The sequence below is a fragment of the Vespula pensylvanica genome, chromosome 1, assembly GCF_014466175.1.
Source record: "Vespula pensylvanica isolate Volc-1 chromosome 1, ASM1446617v1, whole genome shotgun sequence".
NCBI classification, from domain to species: Eukaryota; Metazoa; Arthropoda; class Insecta; order Hymenoptera; family Vespidae; genus Vespula; species Vespula pensylvanica.
In genome coordinates, this window is record NC_057685.1 from 5,634,727 (window position 1) to 5,653,879 (window position 19,153).

General features: G+C 35.1%; 4 protein-coding genes across 10 annotated transcripts in view; 2 read left to right on the forward strand and 2 right to left on the reverse strand.

Annotated features, from left to right (window-relative positions):
- Positions 1-1,732, reverse strand: part of LOC122631138 (filamin-A) — a 41,442-nt gene extending 39,710 nt beyond the window's left edge. The window contains exons 1-2 of the mRNA XM_043816462.1: positions 1,214-1,732; positions 493-733 (exon numbers count right to left, since the gene is read on the reverse strand). The gene's annotated coding sequence lies outside the window, so the exon portion shown is untranslated. The remainder of the gene's footprint in view (positions 1-492; positions 734-1,213) is intronic.
- A 15-nt stretch (positions 1,733-1,747) lies between these two features.
- Positions 1,748-6,726, forward strand: LOC122631175 (ubiquitin-like modifier-activating enzyme 1). Its single transcript, XM_043816526.1, has 2 exons — positions 1,748-2,392; positions 2,500-6,726. Exons 1-2 carry the CDS (start codon positions 2,026-2,028, stop codon positions 5,274-5,276), a joined length of 3,144 nt encoding a protein of 1,047 aa, XP_043672461.1. The 5' UTR covers positions 1,748-2,025; the 3' UTR covers positions 5,277-6,726.
- Positions 6,727-6,818: 92 nt separating this feature from the next.
- LOC122631207 (CDK5RAP1-like protein) lies at positions 6,819-9,924 on the forward strand. The gene is made up of 7 exons (XM_043816604.1): positions 6,819-7,870; positions 7,953-8,189; positions 8,257-8,464; positions 8,552-8,872; positions 8,950-9,271; positions 9,342-9,491; positions 9,609-9,924. Exons 1-7 carry the CDS (start codon positions 7,570-7,572, stop codon positions 9,855-9,857), a joined length of 1,788 nt encoding a protein of 595 aa, XP_043672539.1. The 5' UTR covers positions 6,819-7,569; the 3' UTR covers positions 9,858-9,924.
- Positions 9,552-19,153, reverse strand: part of LOC122631179 (ankyrin repeat domain-containing protein 6) — a 117,167-nt gene continuing 107,565 nt past the window's right edge. For 6 of the 7 annotated variants that reach the window (XM_043816587.1, XM_043816558.1, XM_043816596.1 and 3 more), the window contains 6 exons: positions 13,929-14,138; positions 13,091-13,189; positions 11,458-12,645; positions 11,090-11,375; positions 10,723-10,965; positions 9,552-10,628 (listed from right to left, as the gene is read on the reverse strand). In XM_043816587.1, coding sequence (XP_043672522.1) covers positions 10,462-10,628; positions 10,723-10,965; positions 11,090-11,375; positions 11,458-12,645; positions 13,091-13,189; positions 13,929-14,138 — 2,193 coding nt within the window. In that variant the 3' untranslated portion in view covers positions 9,552-10,461. The remainder of the gene's footprint in view (positions 10,629-10,722; positions 10,966-11,089; positions 11,376-11,457; positions 12,646-13,090; positions 13,190-13,928; positions 14,139-19,153) is intronic. The other variant, XM_043816548.1, reaches the window with a different exon arrangement.

Below are 19,153 nucleotides of genomic sequence, written 5' to 3' on the forward strand. Positions count from 1 at the left end.
GAATCATTAAAGGTAGGCTGACCTATTAACACCAGAATATATTGTATACATATACATACATACATATATATATATATGTATGTATGTATATACGAGAGTAAATAAAATAAGGAATGTCTTTGGGTGTAGTTTTAAAATCGTTATCCATATATGGACTTGCCGTGGAAGCAAGTGAACGCCAAATATATATGTATATACTCTTACAAGTTTCAAACTCATCGAGTCTTGTAAACCATACAAGGACGAAGAACGATCTACGCGCTTTTATCGTCATGTTCTTTCGTAATTACCTTCGTAAAACTGTTTTTCTTATAAACTCATACGACTTTCATTCGGTTATTCGAACGACATTTGTTTTGTTGGTTAACCAAAATGAAACATCGTGAAAGCTTCTACGACTTATCGTGTAAAACACGAAATAAATAGAAAAGTTAAGAATAACGAATTCGTACGAAAGATAATAGAAAAAGAATAATTCATTTAATTACTTACCTATCTCACACACATCTCTCTTGTCGAGAAGTTCGATTCGAATGCTTTTCCAAACGCTTTAGAAACTTGTTAAAACGTTATTTCAAATATTCTTTTCGAATATCTTCGCGCCTTCTCGTACGTTTAGTAATTTCGTTTCTTTGAAAGCTCTGCAGATGGCGCGGTGAATCGTATAAACGTTCGTCATGACAAATAATGGTTTTCTTGAAATATGATATCTCATACTTGATACTATTGATTCCTGAAAATAAAATGATTTTGCTACGATATAGTACACCAACGTATATAGCATATATCGATACAAACATATTTATATATATATATGTATGTATGTATGTATGTATGTTTCTATGTGCATTCAATTGATGCAACTGCGATAAAAATCGATCGTAAAATTAGACAAAGAAATGAATTAGAAATCGATAGGAAATGAAAAGTGACGATAGCAGACAAAGGAAACTGTGAATCGAGCCGTAGATACTTAGTAAAAAATTGGACGAGTATGAAATCACTTCCGGTTTCCAGTCACAAATCGATTCAATCGTGCAACCTCATTTTTACTAAGATCCTTTGTTTCCAACTTCATTTGACTAAATCGATAAAGCGAAAGATATATTATCGTTGTAATGAGCATGCGAAGAAATATACGTGTTATTCGGGAGAAAACATAACATCGAACATAGTATCGAAAAAATGAACGTAAAGAAAACTATCGGCTTACCTCGATTAATCATTTTTCGTATCCTTTTGTAAAACACGAAGCACAAAGGAGAGAAGCCCTCGTCGTTTCCTGGAGGTTTACGAACACACGAAAAATAAGCTACTTTACCGACCGTCCGGCTGGCAACACATTCGTGTTTCAAGAGGGACGCATCAATGTGGCGAGATCGGTTGGGAGTACGTCGTACGTGATATTGGCGAATGAAAGTGCAAGAATTTTTAATCGTTGCAAAGAAGTAACGAATTTGCGACGAGAACGTGTAGACTCGGTGTCGATGAGTTGGATCGTCGCATACAAAGGTACGAGCTTTATTAATCTATTATATAGACTTTGCGTCGAAGTTTATCTAAAGGAGAAAGGAAGAAAAAGAAGGTGAATGAGAATAATTGTATCGTCATTGAGGAAAGGAGAAAAGGAAAAATAAATACGGAAAGAAAAGAGAAATATAGAGGTATAAAGAAAGAAAGAAAGAAATAAAGGAGGAGGAAGAAGAAGAAGACGGGAAGGGATAGAGAGAGAGAGAGAGAGAGAGAGAGAGAGGGTGTGAGTGAGAGAGAGTGTGAGAGTGAGAGAAAGAGAGAGAGAGAGAGAGAGTGACATAAAGGAAAGAGAAAGAAAGGAGAGAAACGGAAGAAAGGTAGGAGGCGAAGGGGGCGCCCGTGTAGAGTGGTCGTGCGTCTGCTGCTGGTGTGGTGGTAGTGCGCGCGTTGTAAGCTCTGAAATTCGGTGATTGAAAAAATAAAGGTGCTAAGTCGGCCGGGTTGAAAAGAAGAACGAATCGACGGACATAATACGGCGATCCGTGAAGTCCGATGTCTAGTGCTGAGGTGGTGGAGAGTTCCGTTGACCCCCCAGCCAAGAAGCGACGCGTTGCTGCCACAACGGGAGGTGCCGACGACTCCGCGACGATCGCAGACATGGCGAAAAACGGCTTGACATCCCGGGCTCCCGCCGAAATCGACGAGAGTCTTTATTCCAGGCAGCTCTACGTCCTTGGGCACGATGCAATGCGTCGTATGGCAACATCCGACGTCCTGATTTCTGGATTAGGTGGTCTTGGTGTAGAGGTCGCAAAGAATGTCATCCTTGGCGGTGTCAAATCTGTCACGTTACACGACGATGCCGTATGTCAACTCTCAGATCTTGGTTCGCAATTTTATCTCACCGAGGAGGATATAGGTAAGCGCTAACGTCGGCTCTACAATTCTATCCAAGTACATTGAGCGCGAGCCGTTTTACTTTTAACGGGATCTAAATATACACTTGATAATAATTCTCATTTTTAGGTAAAAATCGTGCTGCTGCCTGTTGTCAACGCCTTTCGGAACTTAACAACTATGTCCCTACTTCTTACTATTCGGGACCATTAACGGAATCTTTTATCAAGAAATTTAGAGTCGTCGTTCTGTCGGAAACTCCTCTTTCCGGACAATTACGCATTTCTCAAATTACTCATGAGAACGATATAGCGCTTATTATAGCAGATACTCGTGGTCTCTTTTCTCAGGTATTCTGTGATTTTGGTAATTCATTCACTGTTGTAGACACCAATGGTGAACCGCCTGTGAGTGCTATGATTGCTAGTATTTCGAAGGATTCAGAAGGAGTCATTACGTGTTTAGATGATACACGTCATGGTATGGAAGATGGCGATTACGTAACTTTCTCAGAGATTCAAGGCATGACAGAGCTTAACGGTTGTGAACCTAAAAAGATAAAAGTACTCGGACCGTACACCTTTAGCATTGGGGATACGTCTACTTATTCGGAATATATAAGAGGTGGAATCGTAACGCAGGTTAAGATACCAAAATCGATGCATTTTCTACCGCTTGATGAAGCTTTGAAAAAACCGGAATTCTTAGTAACAGATTATGGAAAATTCGATTATCCTAAACAATTGCATTTAGCGTTTAAAGCTTTAGATCGCTATCGTGAGAGCGAGGGAAGAATGCCTAGACCGTGGAATCAAGAAGATGCTGACGCATTTATTGGCATAGTAGAAAGTATTAAAAAAGAAACGGAAGATGATATTGAGATCAATAACGACTTAATGACAACATTTGCTAAAATCTCTGCCGGTGATTTGAATCCTATGAATGCTACGATAGGTGGAATTGTAGCTCAAGAAGTAATGAAAGCTTGCACTGGAAAATTCCATCCTATATATCAGTGGTTGTACTTTGATGCAATCGAATGTCTGCCTAAAGATCAACCTAAAGAAAAAGATTGCAGTCCTCTCGGTACCCGTTACGATCGGCAAATAGCTGTTTTTGGACGACCATTCCAATCCAAGATCGGTAGCCTAAAATATTTTGTTGTCGGAGCAGGTGCCATTGGTTGTGAGCTTTTGAAGAATTTTGCTATGATAGGAGTTGGATCAGAAAATGGTTACGTTACTGTAACAGATATGGACTTGATAGAAAAGTCGAATTTGAATAGACAATTTTTGTTCAGACCATCCGACGTGCAAAGATCAAAATCGTCTACAGCCGCAAGAGTTATCAAGGGAATGAATCCTGACATGAAAGTCATCGCTCATGAAAACAGAGTTTGCGCAGAAACAGAGAAGATATACAATGATGAATTCTTTGAAGATCTCGATGGAGTTGCTAATGCTTTGGATAATGTTAATGCACGCATTTATATGGATCGTCGATGCGTCTATTATCGTAAATCTCTGTTGGAATCTGGTACATTAGGTACAAAGGGTAATACTCAAGTGGTTGTCCCGTTTTTAACCGAGTCGTATAGTTCCTCGCAAGATCCGCCAGAAAAAAGTATACCTATTTGCACTTTAAAGAATTTCCCTAATGCAATAGAACATACTCTACAATGGGCTAGAGATTATTTTGAAGGTTTATTCAGACAAGCCGCTGAAAATGCTGCTCAATATATTTCCGATTCTCAGTTTGTAGAAAGAACGTTGAAACTGCCTGGTACACAGCCGCTAGAAGTACTAGAATCTGTTAAAACTGCATTGATAGACGAAAGACCTAAAACATTTGCGGATTGCATTGCATGGGCTCGTTGTCATTGGCAAGAGCAATATAGTAATCAAATCAGACAGTTACTTTTTAACTTCCCGCCGGATCAAGTAACATCGAGCGGACAACTGTTTTGGTCTGGACCAAAACGTTGCCCCGATCCCTTGGTTTTTGATGTAAACAATACTTTGCATATGGATTATATCATTGCTGCTGCCAATCTAAAGGCGAAAGTCTATGGAATTAAAACTAATCGGGATCTCGAAGAAATTACTAAAATTGTTTCTACCGTTCAAGTACCAGAATTTACTCCAAAATCGGGTGTCAAAATAGCAGAAACAGATTCTCAAGTTCAAGTATCTAATGGCAGTGGAAATATTGATCATGAAAGGCTAAGTCAGTTACAAGAAGAATTGCCAAAAGTTGATGAACTCGATGGCTTAGTACTATATCCTCAGGAATTTGAAAAAGATGATGATTCTAATTTCCATATAGACTTCATTGTGGCAGCATCGAATTTACGTGCTACCAACTACAAAATTGCACCTGCAGATAGGCATAAGAGTAAGCTTATAGCTGGAAAGATTATTCCAGCCATAGCTACCACAACATCTGTAGTAGCTGGACTGGTATGCCTAGAGTTATATAAATTAACTAGAGGTGTTAGAGACTTATCTGTTTATAAAAATGGTTTTGTTAATCTGGCCTTACCATTCTTTGGATTCTCTGAACCTATTTCTGCACCTAAATTAAAATATTATGATACGGAATGGACATTATGGGATCGATTCGAAGTAAGGGGAGAACTTACGCTCAAAGAATTCTTAAATTATTTCAAAAAGCATCATAATCTCGAAGTCACTATGCTATCTCAAGGTGTATGCATGTTATATTCGTTCTTTATGCCAAAACCAAAATGCGAAGAGCGTATGGGCCTATTGATGTCCGAGGTTGTCAAGAAAGTATCAAAGAAAAAATTGGAGCCACATGTAAGAGCATTGGTATTTGAACTCTGCTGTAACGATGCCGAAGGAAACGATGTTGAAGTCCCATATGTACGCTACACTTTAGCCTGACTCTCCTTAAACATTCACCAGTAAACAAGAAAAATGTCTACTTAATTGACTTAGCCTTAGTGATTTTTACAAATTTCTATTTTACAATGCCGATACAGGAGGTAATTCATTTTTGTCTTTGTATAAGATGTAAGGTTCATAAAATAAGAATACAAGTTTATTTCTTTTGTCAGCGCTTGGTAGCATTTTCAGTGCTTGAATGTATCTTACTCGGACGATCCCCCCTTCATTTACTGGTTTAAATTAAGAGGTTCTAAATTTTGAGATCATGCTTTTTATTATCATATTTTTCTACTATTTTGCTACTCCTTAATTCTAAACTTGTCGCTTGATTCATTCATTAATCCTTTGTGTAACTGGATAAATTTAGATATTTCGCTATCTAAGCTTCAAATATTATCTCACAAAGGACAACATTTCAGTAAACTGAGAAAAATAAAAAAAAAAAAAATAAATAAATAAGTAAATAAATAAATAAAACTAGAAGCATTTACAATCTCATATAAAACATTCAATACGAGTTACAAATGTGGGTATAATAAATGTGTTAATATTATATGTGAGCTTGAAATTTGCCATGAAGTTTACGTGAGAATATTTTTAACGATTAATGTGAAGCTGAAAGAGTGTCCTAGATATTATCAAATTTATAGAAAGATAATCATGAAGCGAACAGTTGTGGCTTTAAAGGAATAATATTAAAAGAATTAATCGTTAGATTTACAAAGAAAAAAAAAAAAGAAAAAAGAAAAGAAAAGGGAATCATCATGGTAAGAGCATTCTTATTATCTGACTTTACTATTTTATATGTAACAGTAAATTGTAAATTATTAGCCAATACTTGCAATATATTCTTAGAGAGACGTCACAATTACAATTAATACATTTAATAGATGTGAACAAAAAAATCAGTGTTGCGTAGCGGAGATAAAATATCTTGCCTCTTATCTTATTTTTCCCTTTACGATTACAGTTTACGTGTATGCACAAAAAAATGTGCTCATTTTGTTAGTCCCTTTTTCTTTTCACGCTTTTATATATTTAACATGAAATTTCCTGCGATTAAAATAATGTGCAGAATGAATAACGATGAATTTTGTCTATATCCGCTTAGTAAAAAAAAGTCATTACGACATAATGGACGAACAATTAATTGATTGAAGCTGCTTGTGATTGATTAAACTTGGTAGATAAGAAAAAAAAAAAAAAAAAAAAAAATGAAAAACACGCATTTGAGAAAGCCTTTAAAAAAATAAAAAAAGAAAAGAAAGAAAGAAAGAAAGAAAGAAAAAAAAAAAATTACACGTCACACCAAGGATGTCAGGAAAGGAAGATATTTTAATTTTAGAAGAATCCAGATATTTATTGTATTATTTTATCGATAAGTCGTAAATAGATGTGTTTGGATTTCAAAAACATAGTAAATATAATAATGAAATAAAATTGGAAATTTGTGTTAATTTATTTGAATGTTGATTGTTTCTAACTTTTGTTTTCTTTGTTACGAGATATGTTAACCGTTCGATTGAAAATTTAAGGTAATGCTATAATATACACACACACACACACACTAATGTTTTTCCGTAAGATTGTTTTTATCGATTCTACCAAGCTCAAGTAATATTTCTATATAACTACACATATCTTATAAAATGCAATCGAAAGAATTGAATATCGTATAAGTTAGAAATTTGTACAAACGAGATAAACACACGTATATTTCGATTTGCTGTATAACCTTTGGAAATTTATAAAGAACAATTTTTAACGATCGTTAATATACGACGTTTCATCGAAAAATTATTACATCAAATAAATTTGTATTTACCGTATAGCAAACCGTCGATCGTAGAATCTTTATAGGTATGCCCTTTCATTTGTCCGAATTTCCTTTACCGCGAAATTTATTCTTATGTTATTTTCAACATGTTTCTTATTATAAACGTTATATCGATAAATACATTAAGTTCTTATATATCATCGGTATTGTGAAAACAGAATGTGTATTTACAAATAAGATTTAAAAGAAAGAATAATATAATTGAATATAAGAATATTTGCCACTAGAGAGCGCTAGAGAGCCACTAGAGTGCCACTAGAGAGCGCTGGAGAGTCATTAGACATCTGTGGATCATGGAGGAATGGCGGAGATCACAAAGATCAGGTTAGGATTTCAATATTCTTCGTGCAATTCAGATCTATAAGTACAATAAAAATTTATCGACGTGTAAGTCTCGTATAAAATGATTGTGTTTAGTGCCTATATGTATATGTGAAATATATAATAATAAAAATGAAAGGGATTACTAAATTATTTTATGTCTCGTCGAAACAATGTTTAAATAAATATGTACGACTATGGAAGATCGTCAATACTCATAACAATTATACTTGTCGTAAACTAAGTACTACTGCATCTAACATCGATAACTTTAGTGATAATAAAAAAGAAAAAATAAAATATTTACCCAAAGATGGGTTATCTCTTCGAGACTTTTTGATAGAAACCAATGAACAGAGTAACAATGTTTCTGATATTCCTATCGTAGAAAATATTCCATACATTCAGAATATACATGGCCAAAATCAGAAAGGTAAATATAAATAAGTATATTCATTTATGCGTGGGATTGTCTTTCTACAAAAATATTTCTATTATTCTTATTTGCGTTTCAGTCTTTTTTGAAATTCACGGTTGTGCAATGAATGTCAACGATACAGAGGTAATATGGTCTATATTAAAAAATCATGGTTATCAACTTACTAATGATATCAAAAATGCTGACATTGTGCTATTAGTTACTTGCGCTATTAGAGAAGGTGCGGAACAAAAAATATGGAATAAGTTATTTCATTTAAGTCATGTGAAACAAAAAAGAAAAGGAAAAATTCCTTTAAAAATTGGATTATTAGGTAAGATCAACGTATTAAGGGTTACTATGATTTTTTATCGTCGTTTCATTATTTGTTCATGCGATAGGATGTATGGCAGAACGTTTAAAACATAAAATATTGGATAGAGAACATACGGTAGATGTGATTGCTGGTCCGGATAGTTACAAAGATTTACCAAGACTTTTAGCACAAACTGACAAAGAAACTGCTATTAATGTTTTACTATCGCTCGATGAGACATACGCAGATATCTTACCTGTTAGACTTGATTCAAATTCTGTCAGTGCGTTCGTGTAATGTATTTGAAATCTCCAACTATAATTACATTATCCAATCTCAAATATAATTTATATTTTATATGATTTTACTATTACTCGTAGTTCCATTATGCGAGGATGTGACAATATGTGTACATATTGTATAGTACCATTTACAAGGGGAAGGGAAAGATCAAGACCGATTGATAGTATTGTTAATGAAATTCGGCATTTATCGGACGAGGGTATAAAGGAAGTTATTCTTTTAGGACAGAATGTAAATAGTTACAGAGATTTGTCTCAGTCAGATTTTTATACATCTTCAAATACGGAAACTAATCTTGCTAAAGGATTTAAAACAGTATATAAAAATAAAAAGGGTGGATTAAGATTCAGTGACTTGTTAGATAAGATATCGCTAATTAATCCAGAAATGAGAATAAGGTAATTATTTTAAGAAATATATTTTGAGGAATAATAGAAACAGTAAAATGATATTTGTTAAAATGACCTTTTCTTAGATTTACGTCACCGCATCCAAAAGATTTTCCCGACGAAGTACTCGAATTAATAGCAGAAAGGCCAAATATTTCTAAGCAGATTCATTTACCTGCTCAAAGTGGTAATTCCGCTGTGTTAGAAAGAATGAGACGTGGATATACAAGGGAGGCATATATAGATCTTGTACATCGTATACGTGATATTCTTCCGGAAGTCGCTTTATCCAGTGATTTTATTGCTGGTTTTTGTGGGGAGACTGAGGAAGAATTTCAGGATACCTTATCATTGATCAAATTAGTCAAATATAATACTGCCTTTCTATTTGCATATAGTATGAGAGAGGTAATCTATCGACTAATCAGGATATGCATACATAAATATTCGTTCATAAATATTTGTTGTACAAATGTAGAAAACGACAGCATATCGTCGATACAAAGATGACGTCGAAGCAAACGTTAAAGCAGATAGACTCCAAAGAATGATAGCATTGTACAGAAAAGAGGCAGAAAAGTTAAATAGTACATATATAGGTCAAAAACAGCTTGTACTCGTGGAAGGTGTAAGTTTTTCTTTTCTTTTTCTTTTTCGTTCTAATAGATATACGTATAGATATACAGTATAATCGTGAAAAGTATTTATTACATCGATATGACATGTGTACATTTATTTTTGGTAGGTGAGTAGGAAGTGTGATCAGAAATTTCAAGGAAGAAATGATAAAAATACAAGAGTTTTACTTCCTTGTGCCACTATACCTATCAGTGAGCATTCAACTACCACAAGAAAAATACAAGCTGGTGATTACGTAGTCGTGAAAATTTACAAATCTAATTCAATGACGTTAATGGGAGATCCTCTTTATCACTCTTCCATCTCTGACTTCACTTCTGATACTGAAAGAATAAAGCATCAGTATACTCTTTAATGTGTATACAGTAGACACATTGTACCAATTATTAGGAGCATAAAAAATATAATGTCATGATATAAAACTGCATCATAAATTTCTATTGCATTAGGATAATCTAAACATTAAATCGAAAACTTGTACATAGTATGACACACACATGCACACGTAGCGCAATAAATATTCTTAATTTATATTTTTCTGATGCATGGCAACGAACAGAATTACACTTCTACCACACACGATCGAAGATAACTACGTTAATATGACGATCGAAAACACTTACATTTGTACTCAAATTACAAACAACTAACATTTCGATTCCTTCTTTTAAGATAATATTTATATAAAAATATGAACACACAGGTATATGTATATGTATAAAAGAAATCGCTTGTAATCGCTATTATTCTACAAAAATGAGCACGTATTGAACAACTAATTAAAAAATAATGGAAGGTACGTGAATAAGTCTCTAAAGAAGAACGCAGTGTATGTATAACCTTTCGCTAATGACGAGTTTACAAAATTACGAGCGAATTACCCGTTTTTTTTTTTTTTTGCGTCATCTTTGGAAGTTCCATGTTTACACTTGACAAATCTCGCAAAAAAGAAAAATACGTTAAACGAGACTCGCAGTTCCTATATTAATAACAACATTGTCTGCGCCTCTTTCGTAAACAGTCAGGTCATGTCCTCTTGGTTGTTCCAATAAAGCAGCCAATTGTTCTCCGCTTGGGAAGGCACCTCCTTGCGAAGGTGGTAGAATAACGTCGCATTCTAATTGTCCTAAATCGTAAAGAAGAAATTTCAAGTGTCTCATTTATATAATACGTTTCGGTAAACACTTTGTTATACGTTTGAATGTGAATTTTTTCTTTACCTGAGAGAGAAGGCGAAGCTCCCTTACTCGATCCGTACATACGTGTACTATATCCAGAATCATTGTGAGCATCGTGCAAGAGTGGAGTAGGACTATAAACAGCACTACGCGATCTGTAAGGCATCCTGGCTATGCTGTCGTAATGAACATCTTCTTGTATAACCCCTTTGTTCGAAACATTTCCTTTCAGGGCTTCTGGTTGCTCCATGTCATCCTCTCCCTCGCTACTTTCACTGTTGTTACCTACGTTGGTAATAAGAATATGCGATATGTTAGACGTTTATTAAGAATAAGAAGGACGTTTTCGACGATGAACATAACAAAAAGAAGAAATAGGACGGATGACTTCTTTAGAATATTCAAGTACCTTCACCTTCACCGTGCCAGCTATTTCCTACACCACCCTGTGGTTGAATCCTTTTGTTTTGAGAACACTGACTGTGTTCCGGGCTGGTAGGTTCGCTACTACCAGAACGTTGTCCACGCCAGCCATTATGCATGCCAGGTACTTGTTGAAATCGTTTGATCATCTCGTGTACGCTACGACGACTCGGCGACGATCTCCATTCTCCAGTATTTTCTTCGCCGTTCTTACGAGTAGCGTTATTGTCTTCCTGGCTAATATTAGGACCCTGTTCCTGCGAGAGAGACGTCTAAAATAAACAATGGTAAAGTAAGAATTCACTTCGATCAGGTATCGCAAGCGAACGAATTAGAAAAACATCTCAGATTTACCCGTTGCCGACGAGTCTGTTGTCTCGAGCTCATAGACGGCGACGATGCTGCACCAAGAGGAGAGCTACGATCTTGCCTGATGACACCATCGAAAGTCTCATTCAATCTTGCTGGAACGTCAAGTACTCTCAAGGTCGACCTAGCCATACCCGATCCCGAAGGAAGATTCTTCATCGATTTGCTCAGCCTAGGTATAGCAGGAATATCTAAATCATCGAGACTACCTCGATAAACAGGAGTCTCACCGGGAATTTCAAAGCTTCTATCCTGTGGTCTATCATCAAGTAAATCCTCGAGAGATCTGGCACGAGTAGGAGGGACTTGATCGTCGACGTTCGACGTTCTCGCTGGTCTCTCACTGTGTCTACCTCTTCCACCACGAGACAATCTCTGCTGAATATGCTGATGTCTTTCGTCGCAACGTGCCCTTTCAGCTGCTACGCATCTGGTAAGTTCTGAAATCTGTCCACGGGTTCTTCTCTCAAGATTGGCTACTTTCAAATCCAATCTTTCGTGTGCCTGATCGATATGTGCCTTTAATTCTGCCTTGTCTCTTTCTAACTTTGCTTCCATATGTCTAAAGAAAGGTGCGCAATAACAAGTATAGCCTACACCGACCGGACCCTTTCTTATGTTACCAGCTAAATCCAAATAATATTGTTCACCCCTTCCTAATGGGTCCGGTGGTAACGAGTCTAATCTTGGCTGTGGAAAAGAATCTGGATCCGGGTAATAATGACAACCATAAGGTGACCATTGTCTTCCCATCACTGCTTTCTCGAAATGGACCTTGTGAGTCTTTCCACCGCTACCGGCACTACCTCCTTTATGTTTCTTCTTTTCCTTCTTGATCGTACAACCATCCCTACTACCACTGGTACCGCTACCAGTCTTTTCCCGTTTCTTTTCGTTTCTATCGCACTTTGCAACGACAGCACTGCCACCACTGCCATCGACCTTGTCGTTGTTACTCGACTCCTCGTCGCGACTCTTGCTACGGGCTCGACTCTTGCTCCTGGCCTTACCGATTATCTCGAGTATCTCCGTCAGGTTTTTGCGACGAGCTATATCCTTCGCTGTCTCGCCCTGCTTGTTTCGCAGCGTCCTATCGCAACCGGCTTCAAGAAGTATCCTCGTCAACTTCCGACGGCCCATCGCTGCGGCAATGTGAAGTGCCGTGTCACCGTTCTGCGTGATCGAGGCAAGAAAAAAAAAAATTAATGAAATTAATCTTCGTTTTCTTATTAATAGAAATTTTCTGTTCTTTTTCTTTTTTTTTCTTTTGTTCTCTTTTTCTTTTTCTTTTCTTTTTTTTTTTCGAACGACGAAAGTATAGGTAAAGTATCGTTCGAATTGATTTTTCTTAAGTCGAATCGATATTAGATTTATTTTCATCATTCTTTTGTCGTACAAGGTACTCCGATTTATCTCGATTTAATTTGCAAGTTAAGCAAGTTATTTGATTTATTTTGGTTAACGTAGGTCGTTGTGTATGCGCGTTAAAAATTAAGATGGAAGTTTGATATTTGGATATATTGAAAACATACATTATTTAGATCATTTTTATAATTTTAATTTTCCATCATTTTGTATTTTTTATCAGACTGAATTTCCAGATACAATGCGTACTTACTTTATTTTGTTCAGAGACCCTGCAAAGCGCGGATATTAAAATACGCGTAACACCTGCATGACCGTAACGTGCCGATGTATGAAGTGGCGTGTCTCCGTACTAAAAATAGAAAACAAAAAATATATATATGTATATACACCGGTATATATAAAAATAAAATAAAATTTAAATTATTCCGATATTAAATATGCTAAAGAAATCAGGTATCGGGAGATAGTCACTTGAGTCGTTAAACCGGATGGGCCAAGCCTATGAACGTCCATTGCGATTAATGATAGTGATGAATGAATTTAATAAATGATTAATCGAGAATACGATTACGTAGATATTAATGACGATAGGGGAACGTGTATGAAAGAGAAAAACAATTTATCGCATTATCGGTATTCCAGTGTTATCGAATAAATTCGTAAAATTAATCAGTCACCTGTTCCAACTAGGTTCGAGATCGATCAAATATTTTACAAAGTGTTCTATATAAAACATTTATAAACATTTCCTTATAATATACGAATTTCAATTAAAATTCGATTAGAAACAAATAGATAGAACGAACGTGAATTATTATAAAATTGTAAAGAATTCATCAAATAGATTTAAAAAAAAAAAAAAAAAAAACAAAAAAAAAAAAGAAAAAAAATGCAGACAACAATGACAATATCAACGATAGTTAGAATATTTTTCACGAAATTTAATTTGATTCAAACGTGGATTGTTTTAGAATTTGTTATGTAATACGAATAAAATATAAATTAAATTTAGATCAATGCAATTTGAAAATTATATGAAAAATTAGATAAAAGAATAAGGAACAAAGTTATCTTGTTATGTAACATACATTGTTTTGAAGATCAGGATTGCATCCAGCGAGGAGAAGTTCTCGACAGCTTTGGTTATGGCCATTTTGACAAGCGAGGTGAAGCGGCGCAAATCCAGCTAGATTCCTCGCGTGCAAAGGAGCGCGTTGAGTCCCGAGGGCCTTTGCCAAAGCAGCAACAGTCCGGCTGTATCCTCGCCATGAGGCTTCGTGCAAAGCCGAGTTTCCATGCTGAAACATGCATGCAAATTTCTCTTAGCACGTTCCCCATAAAGTCTTTGTACGTGAAACACTTTAATCGATAAGAATCGATTCGTCCTCGCTGATATTTTTTATTTATTTTTCTTTATTTTTCTTTATTTTTTTCTTTTACCAAGTTGGTCGATTTTTTTTTTTTTTTTTTTTTTTTTTTTTTTTTTTTTTTTTTTTTTTTTTTTTTTTTTTTTTTTTTTTTTCAAGGGAAGACCTTTTTTCGTGACCCGAACAGAATTTATCTCCAGGAGAAAAAGATTTATTCTTACTTCTTCGATATTGCTTCGTTCGCAATATCCGAGTTTTGAAATAATTTTTAAAGAGATAGATAGATAATTGATATACTTAGGATGGGAATTAAAAGTTCCTAGGCTTTAGTAGTTTTATAATCTAAAGAATTAAGTTGTTAATTGTTATGATTAACAAAGTAAATTAACGAATCTCGACAAAGAGTTTTAAAATAATCACTTAAGAACTTATTGTTATACTTTGTATCTTTTCTCAGTTTGGAAGTATATATATATATATATATACCAATATGATACTATATCGGATTTTTCGTTCGTCTATACGTACATAGATTGTCTATATATATAGAGATTCAGAAGGATATTTAAATCAAATTTAAAATTAATCAAGAATCATTCACTACTCTATGAAAAATTTCCTATTAATCTTACGTTACGAAAATATCGTGCATATAGAAGAAGATATAAGATAAATATTAATATCAATTATATATTTTATTATCCTTAATTTTACATTGTAACAAGTTTAAAATTTCATTATAAAAAAAAAAAAAAAAAAAAAGAAAAGAAAAGAAGAAAACTTTTAACTTTTATCGGCGGTATAATACGACAAAAGAGAAAGAAAAAAAAAAAAAAGAGAAAGAGAGATAAAGAGGAGTATGAACTTCCTGGTTGAAGTAACTCTCTTGAAGTGCTAAAAGCATCAACAGATTTATGCAAATAATAGATCCTTTCACTCCTACGGTGAAGGATACCAACCTTCGTCGTAAAATACTGCCACGGTTACACCGTACTAAAATCAAGAGTTTCGTTTACGAGTCCGTTGTTGTTACCAATGGTCGAGCCTTACTCTCTCTTTCTCTCCATTTTTTTCTCTCTTTCTCTTTCTCTTTCTCTCTCTGTTTCTCCCATTCTTACTTTCAATGGAGTGGCTGAGTTTAATCATGTCCGCGGACGTTATCAGCGTACATCATGGTCGTCCATTCAGACGGTAATTTATCACGTAGTGTCTCCTTCGTAAAACAGCGTCGTAGTCGCGTACCTACGAACCGGTTGCAGGTGAAAACGACTCGTGCTGCTGGTCGTACGTGTCACCCTGGGGTTAACGATGATTCTTCCCAAGGCAAAGGACCAACGTCGAGAAGCTGAGCTTCTCTTTGCGTGGCTAACGCAAATCTAAAGGATCTAACACGTATCGTTCGATGTTATTTTAAGGATTACGACATTACACGCTATTTTTTCTTATATTATATGTTTGTGCGTATGTGTGTATGTGTATGGTGATTCATGTAATAAGAAGATTCTTCGTAATTAGAAATTACTTCGATTGCTAGTGTCGATCGTTCGAGCTTATTCGAGACTCGACACCAATGTACGTCGACGTTCCTAATGACGTCCGTGACCGTTATCATCCTTACATCGACTTCTCTCATCTTCCTAGTCATTTATCAAGCGGTGTCTTTGAATAAAACAACGTCGTAATCGAGCACAAGTCACTTGTAAAGATTTTCTTCTTCTTCTCTTTTATTGCCTACCCAAAGAAAAATATATCCGAGGTATTGACAGTCATTCTCTAGTAACAGTAGTATGAAACAAAGAAAGTAACTTGGAAAGTTTCCTTTCTCCTTTGTTTTCTTTTTTCATCTTTCTTCTTCTTTCTTATTAATATTTAATAATTTATATAATTTTCTGATATACTTATTGGAATATCCTTGATACTTGTACGTCCTTGTTCTTTAATTTTCTTTACTTTTTTTTTTTTTTTTTTTTTATCAGTAACACCAAATCGGTATAGTGATACGAAATGAAGTAATTTTAACTATACCTGTTCCACGATTTTTTTGAGCATTTTTTTTTTTTTTTTGTTTCTTTCATGAAGGAGTAATTAATCTCCCTGTTTACGCGTTCATTATTTTTTTCTTCTCTCGTTATTAATAATTATTCTTCGTAAGAAATAATAGTTTAACTCGGCAAAATAGTAAAAACTAATACTTCAGAAAATTCACTCGTTACGCCGTGATCGGTAGAAAAAGTTGAAACCAATGCAACAAAGTATCGAATCAAAGACTGTAGAGAAAAAATGACACGATATGATCAATTGCATCGTAACTTTATTATTTTATTACTTCGCGATAACGAACATATGACCCGTCAATGAAAAAAAGTAAGTTTCGACGGTATTAAATTCCAATTCAGACATCGACAATGAATAAAATATATTATTTCTTGTTTTATCAGATTTCTATTGGAAACTCTTTCTCTAACTTTTTTTCTAAATCTTTTTTCTCTCTGTTTTACTTTTTTTTTTTTTTTCGTACCGATCTTTTTACGTGATCTTTTTTGGCGTAGAAAAAAAAAAAAAGAAAAGAAAAGAAACCACGTTTGGAAGGGATAATCCGCGTAAATCGAGGGATGGTTGTGCTTCGTTGAAAGATAGAATCAAGGATTCGAGTTCCTTTTAGACGTCCATCTAGAATCCAATCCTTCGAAGAGATCGTTCGTGGAGTTTTCATCGAGTCCGATATATCTCCTGGCACTCGTCACGATCGCCATCTTCCTTCTCCTCCCTCAGCTAAGAAAGTCTAATGGAGACGTGAATACTGAAAGACTCTCTCTCTCTCTCTCTCTCTCTCTCTCTCTCTCTTTCTCTCTCTTTCTCTATCTTTCTTTCTCTTGGAAATGCGAACGGCCCTTATCGTGGGCGGCTCCCGTGCTGGTAGGTAACGTCTTGCACTACATCACGAAACGTCTATTCAATTTAGATCAGCCAACCCTCTCTCGGGGCGCGTACTATCGTTCTGTTCTCGGTCGATTCGATCGACCCAAGGAAGGAAATAAAAAAAAGAAAGAAAGAAAGAAAGAAAGATAGAAAGAATAGAAAGGATAGAGAGAAGTCAACGTAACTCTCGCTAAGAGATACGCCCTTCTCTCTACTTGCTAAGACATTTGCTTCGTTAGCCATTCGAAAAGATATTATCGATACCGAATCCATTTACTCTGGGTACTACTTAACTCTTACAAATTACGGATCCTTCGAAAGACCGGACTCTTTCTTGAGTAATCAGAAATACCAGGAAGTCAATCTTTTATCTAACACACCGATACAAAACAACTATTTTACTCTGTTAATATTAGATTAGAAATATCAAAGATTTTATAAATTTATATATATATATGGAAAGACTAGATATACTATGTAGATATCTACACTATCAATACAATTTTTATCATTTTTATAATTAATAGAATCTATATGACTGATAAATACATTAGAGAGAATATATTTACATATATAAAGGAATCTCTTGTTAAAACGAAAATAAATATAATTCTGAATAATTCTGAACGATCGGATTAATATCTCTCTCTCTCTCTCTCCCTCTCTCTCTCTCTTTCTTTTTCTTTTTGTAACTTTTTGAATAGATTAACACAAGAGAGTTGGTTCGATGTCGCGAGAAAGTACAAGTCCAGTGAAGAGGAGGTTTTGGGATCCTTGACCAAGATCGAGACCGTCTTTCTCATCTCGCATGCATACTCGACGTCATTAACGGACTTGGAATACGCGGCCTTACTCGGCCACGAAGAGAGAGAGACCAGTTCAGAAAGTAAAACGAAGAAGAAGAAGAAGACAGAAAGAGAGAGGAAGATAGAGATAGAGAGATACAGAGTGGGAGTGGGATAAAAGGACGGGAACAGCAGCAGCAGCAGCAGCAACCAGCAAGCAGCAACATGGACCGGTATATACCACCTTCGGTATTCCAACTGGTCGCTTTATTCTCTTTACGGGTGCAATTTGCCGCTGGTGTCCCGCGGCGAGAAAGCTCGGCCCACGTATCGGTTTCATGCGGTGACGTCGATATGATCCTCGCGTATTACTGTATCATTTTTATTTTTTGATTCACCTTAACCTCTCCTCTTTATCTCTAATTTAACCTATTCTTTCTTCTACGAGTATTCAAGTTTACACGAAAAATATTAATCAGATATATGTGTACCTATGTAGAAGCTTTCCTCTTTTATACTTATATATTATTCTCTACCGTTCGACGATAATCAATTTTTCTTTTATAAGTCTCTTGTCTTCTCGATCAAATTATTATCAAGAATCTTTCTGACGAATGAAAATCTGCGACAAAATTATTATTATATCAATATATTATGTAATTGTATGATATAATTTTTTAATCGAATTGAAACTACAAAGTTATTATTATATATTTTGATAATAGTGTAATAATTTTATTCAAAGTATTGTCTAACGATTATTATTATCAAACTGTTTTAATACATTCACAGTCTTTTCGTATATAAATAATATAATATATTCACTTTTGTAATTAACTATCTCTCTCTCTCTCTCTCTTTCTCTATTTCACTTTCTTTTAACATATCCTTTTTCTCTTCGTCGTTTTCTTTGTCTTTCTGACTCTGTAACTTCTCTCTCTTTTTCTTTTCTCTATGGACCTTTTGCCCATCTTAAAGACGACCCTGAAAGGGTCCAACCATCGTCGAGAAATCGTTGTGTTCCTCCGTTCTTACCACTCTCTCGTGATCGTATCTTCGTGGAAGAGAGAAAGAGAAAGAGAAAGAGAAAGAGAAAGGGTAACAGTGAAAGAAAGAGAGAAAAAGAAAAAGAAAGAGAAAGATAGATATAGAAAGAGAAAAACAAGCTTCTTCTCTTTCTTCACCGAAGTAAGTATTCGCAGACTTAGGGGAGAGACAGATTCCTTATTCTTCTTAACCAAT

Coding starts and splice junctions, on each gene's coding strand:
- LOC122631175 (XM_043816526.1), top strand. CDS start 2,026: ATGTCTAGTGCTGAGGTGGTGGAGAGTTCCGTTGACCCCCCAGCCAAG. Junction 2,393..2,499: donor TCTCACCGAGGAGGATATAG/GTAAGCGCTAAC, acceptor TCTCATTTTTAG/GTAAAAATCGTGCTGCTGCC.
- LOC122631207 (XM_043816604.1), top strand. CDS start 7,570: ATGAAAGGGATTACTAAATTATTTTATGTCTCGTCGAAACAATGTTTA. Junction 8,190..8,256: donor TTTAAAAATTGGATTATTAG/GTAAGATCAACG, acceptor TTCATGCGATAG/GATGTATGGCAGAACGTTTA. Junction 9,272..9,341: donor TTGCATATAGTATGAGAGAG/GTAATCTATCGA, acceptor GTACAAATGTAG/AAAACGACAGCATATCGTCG.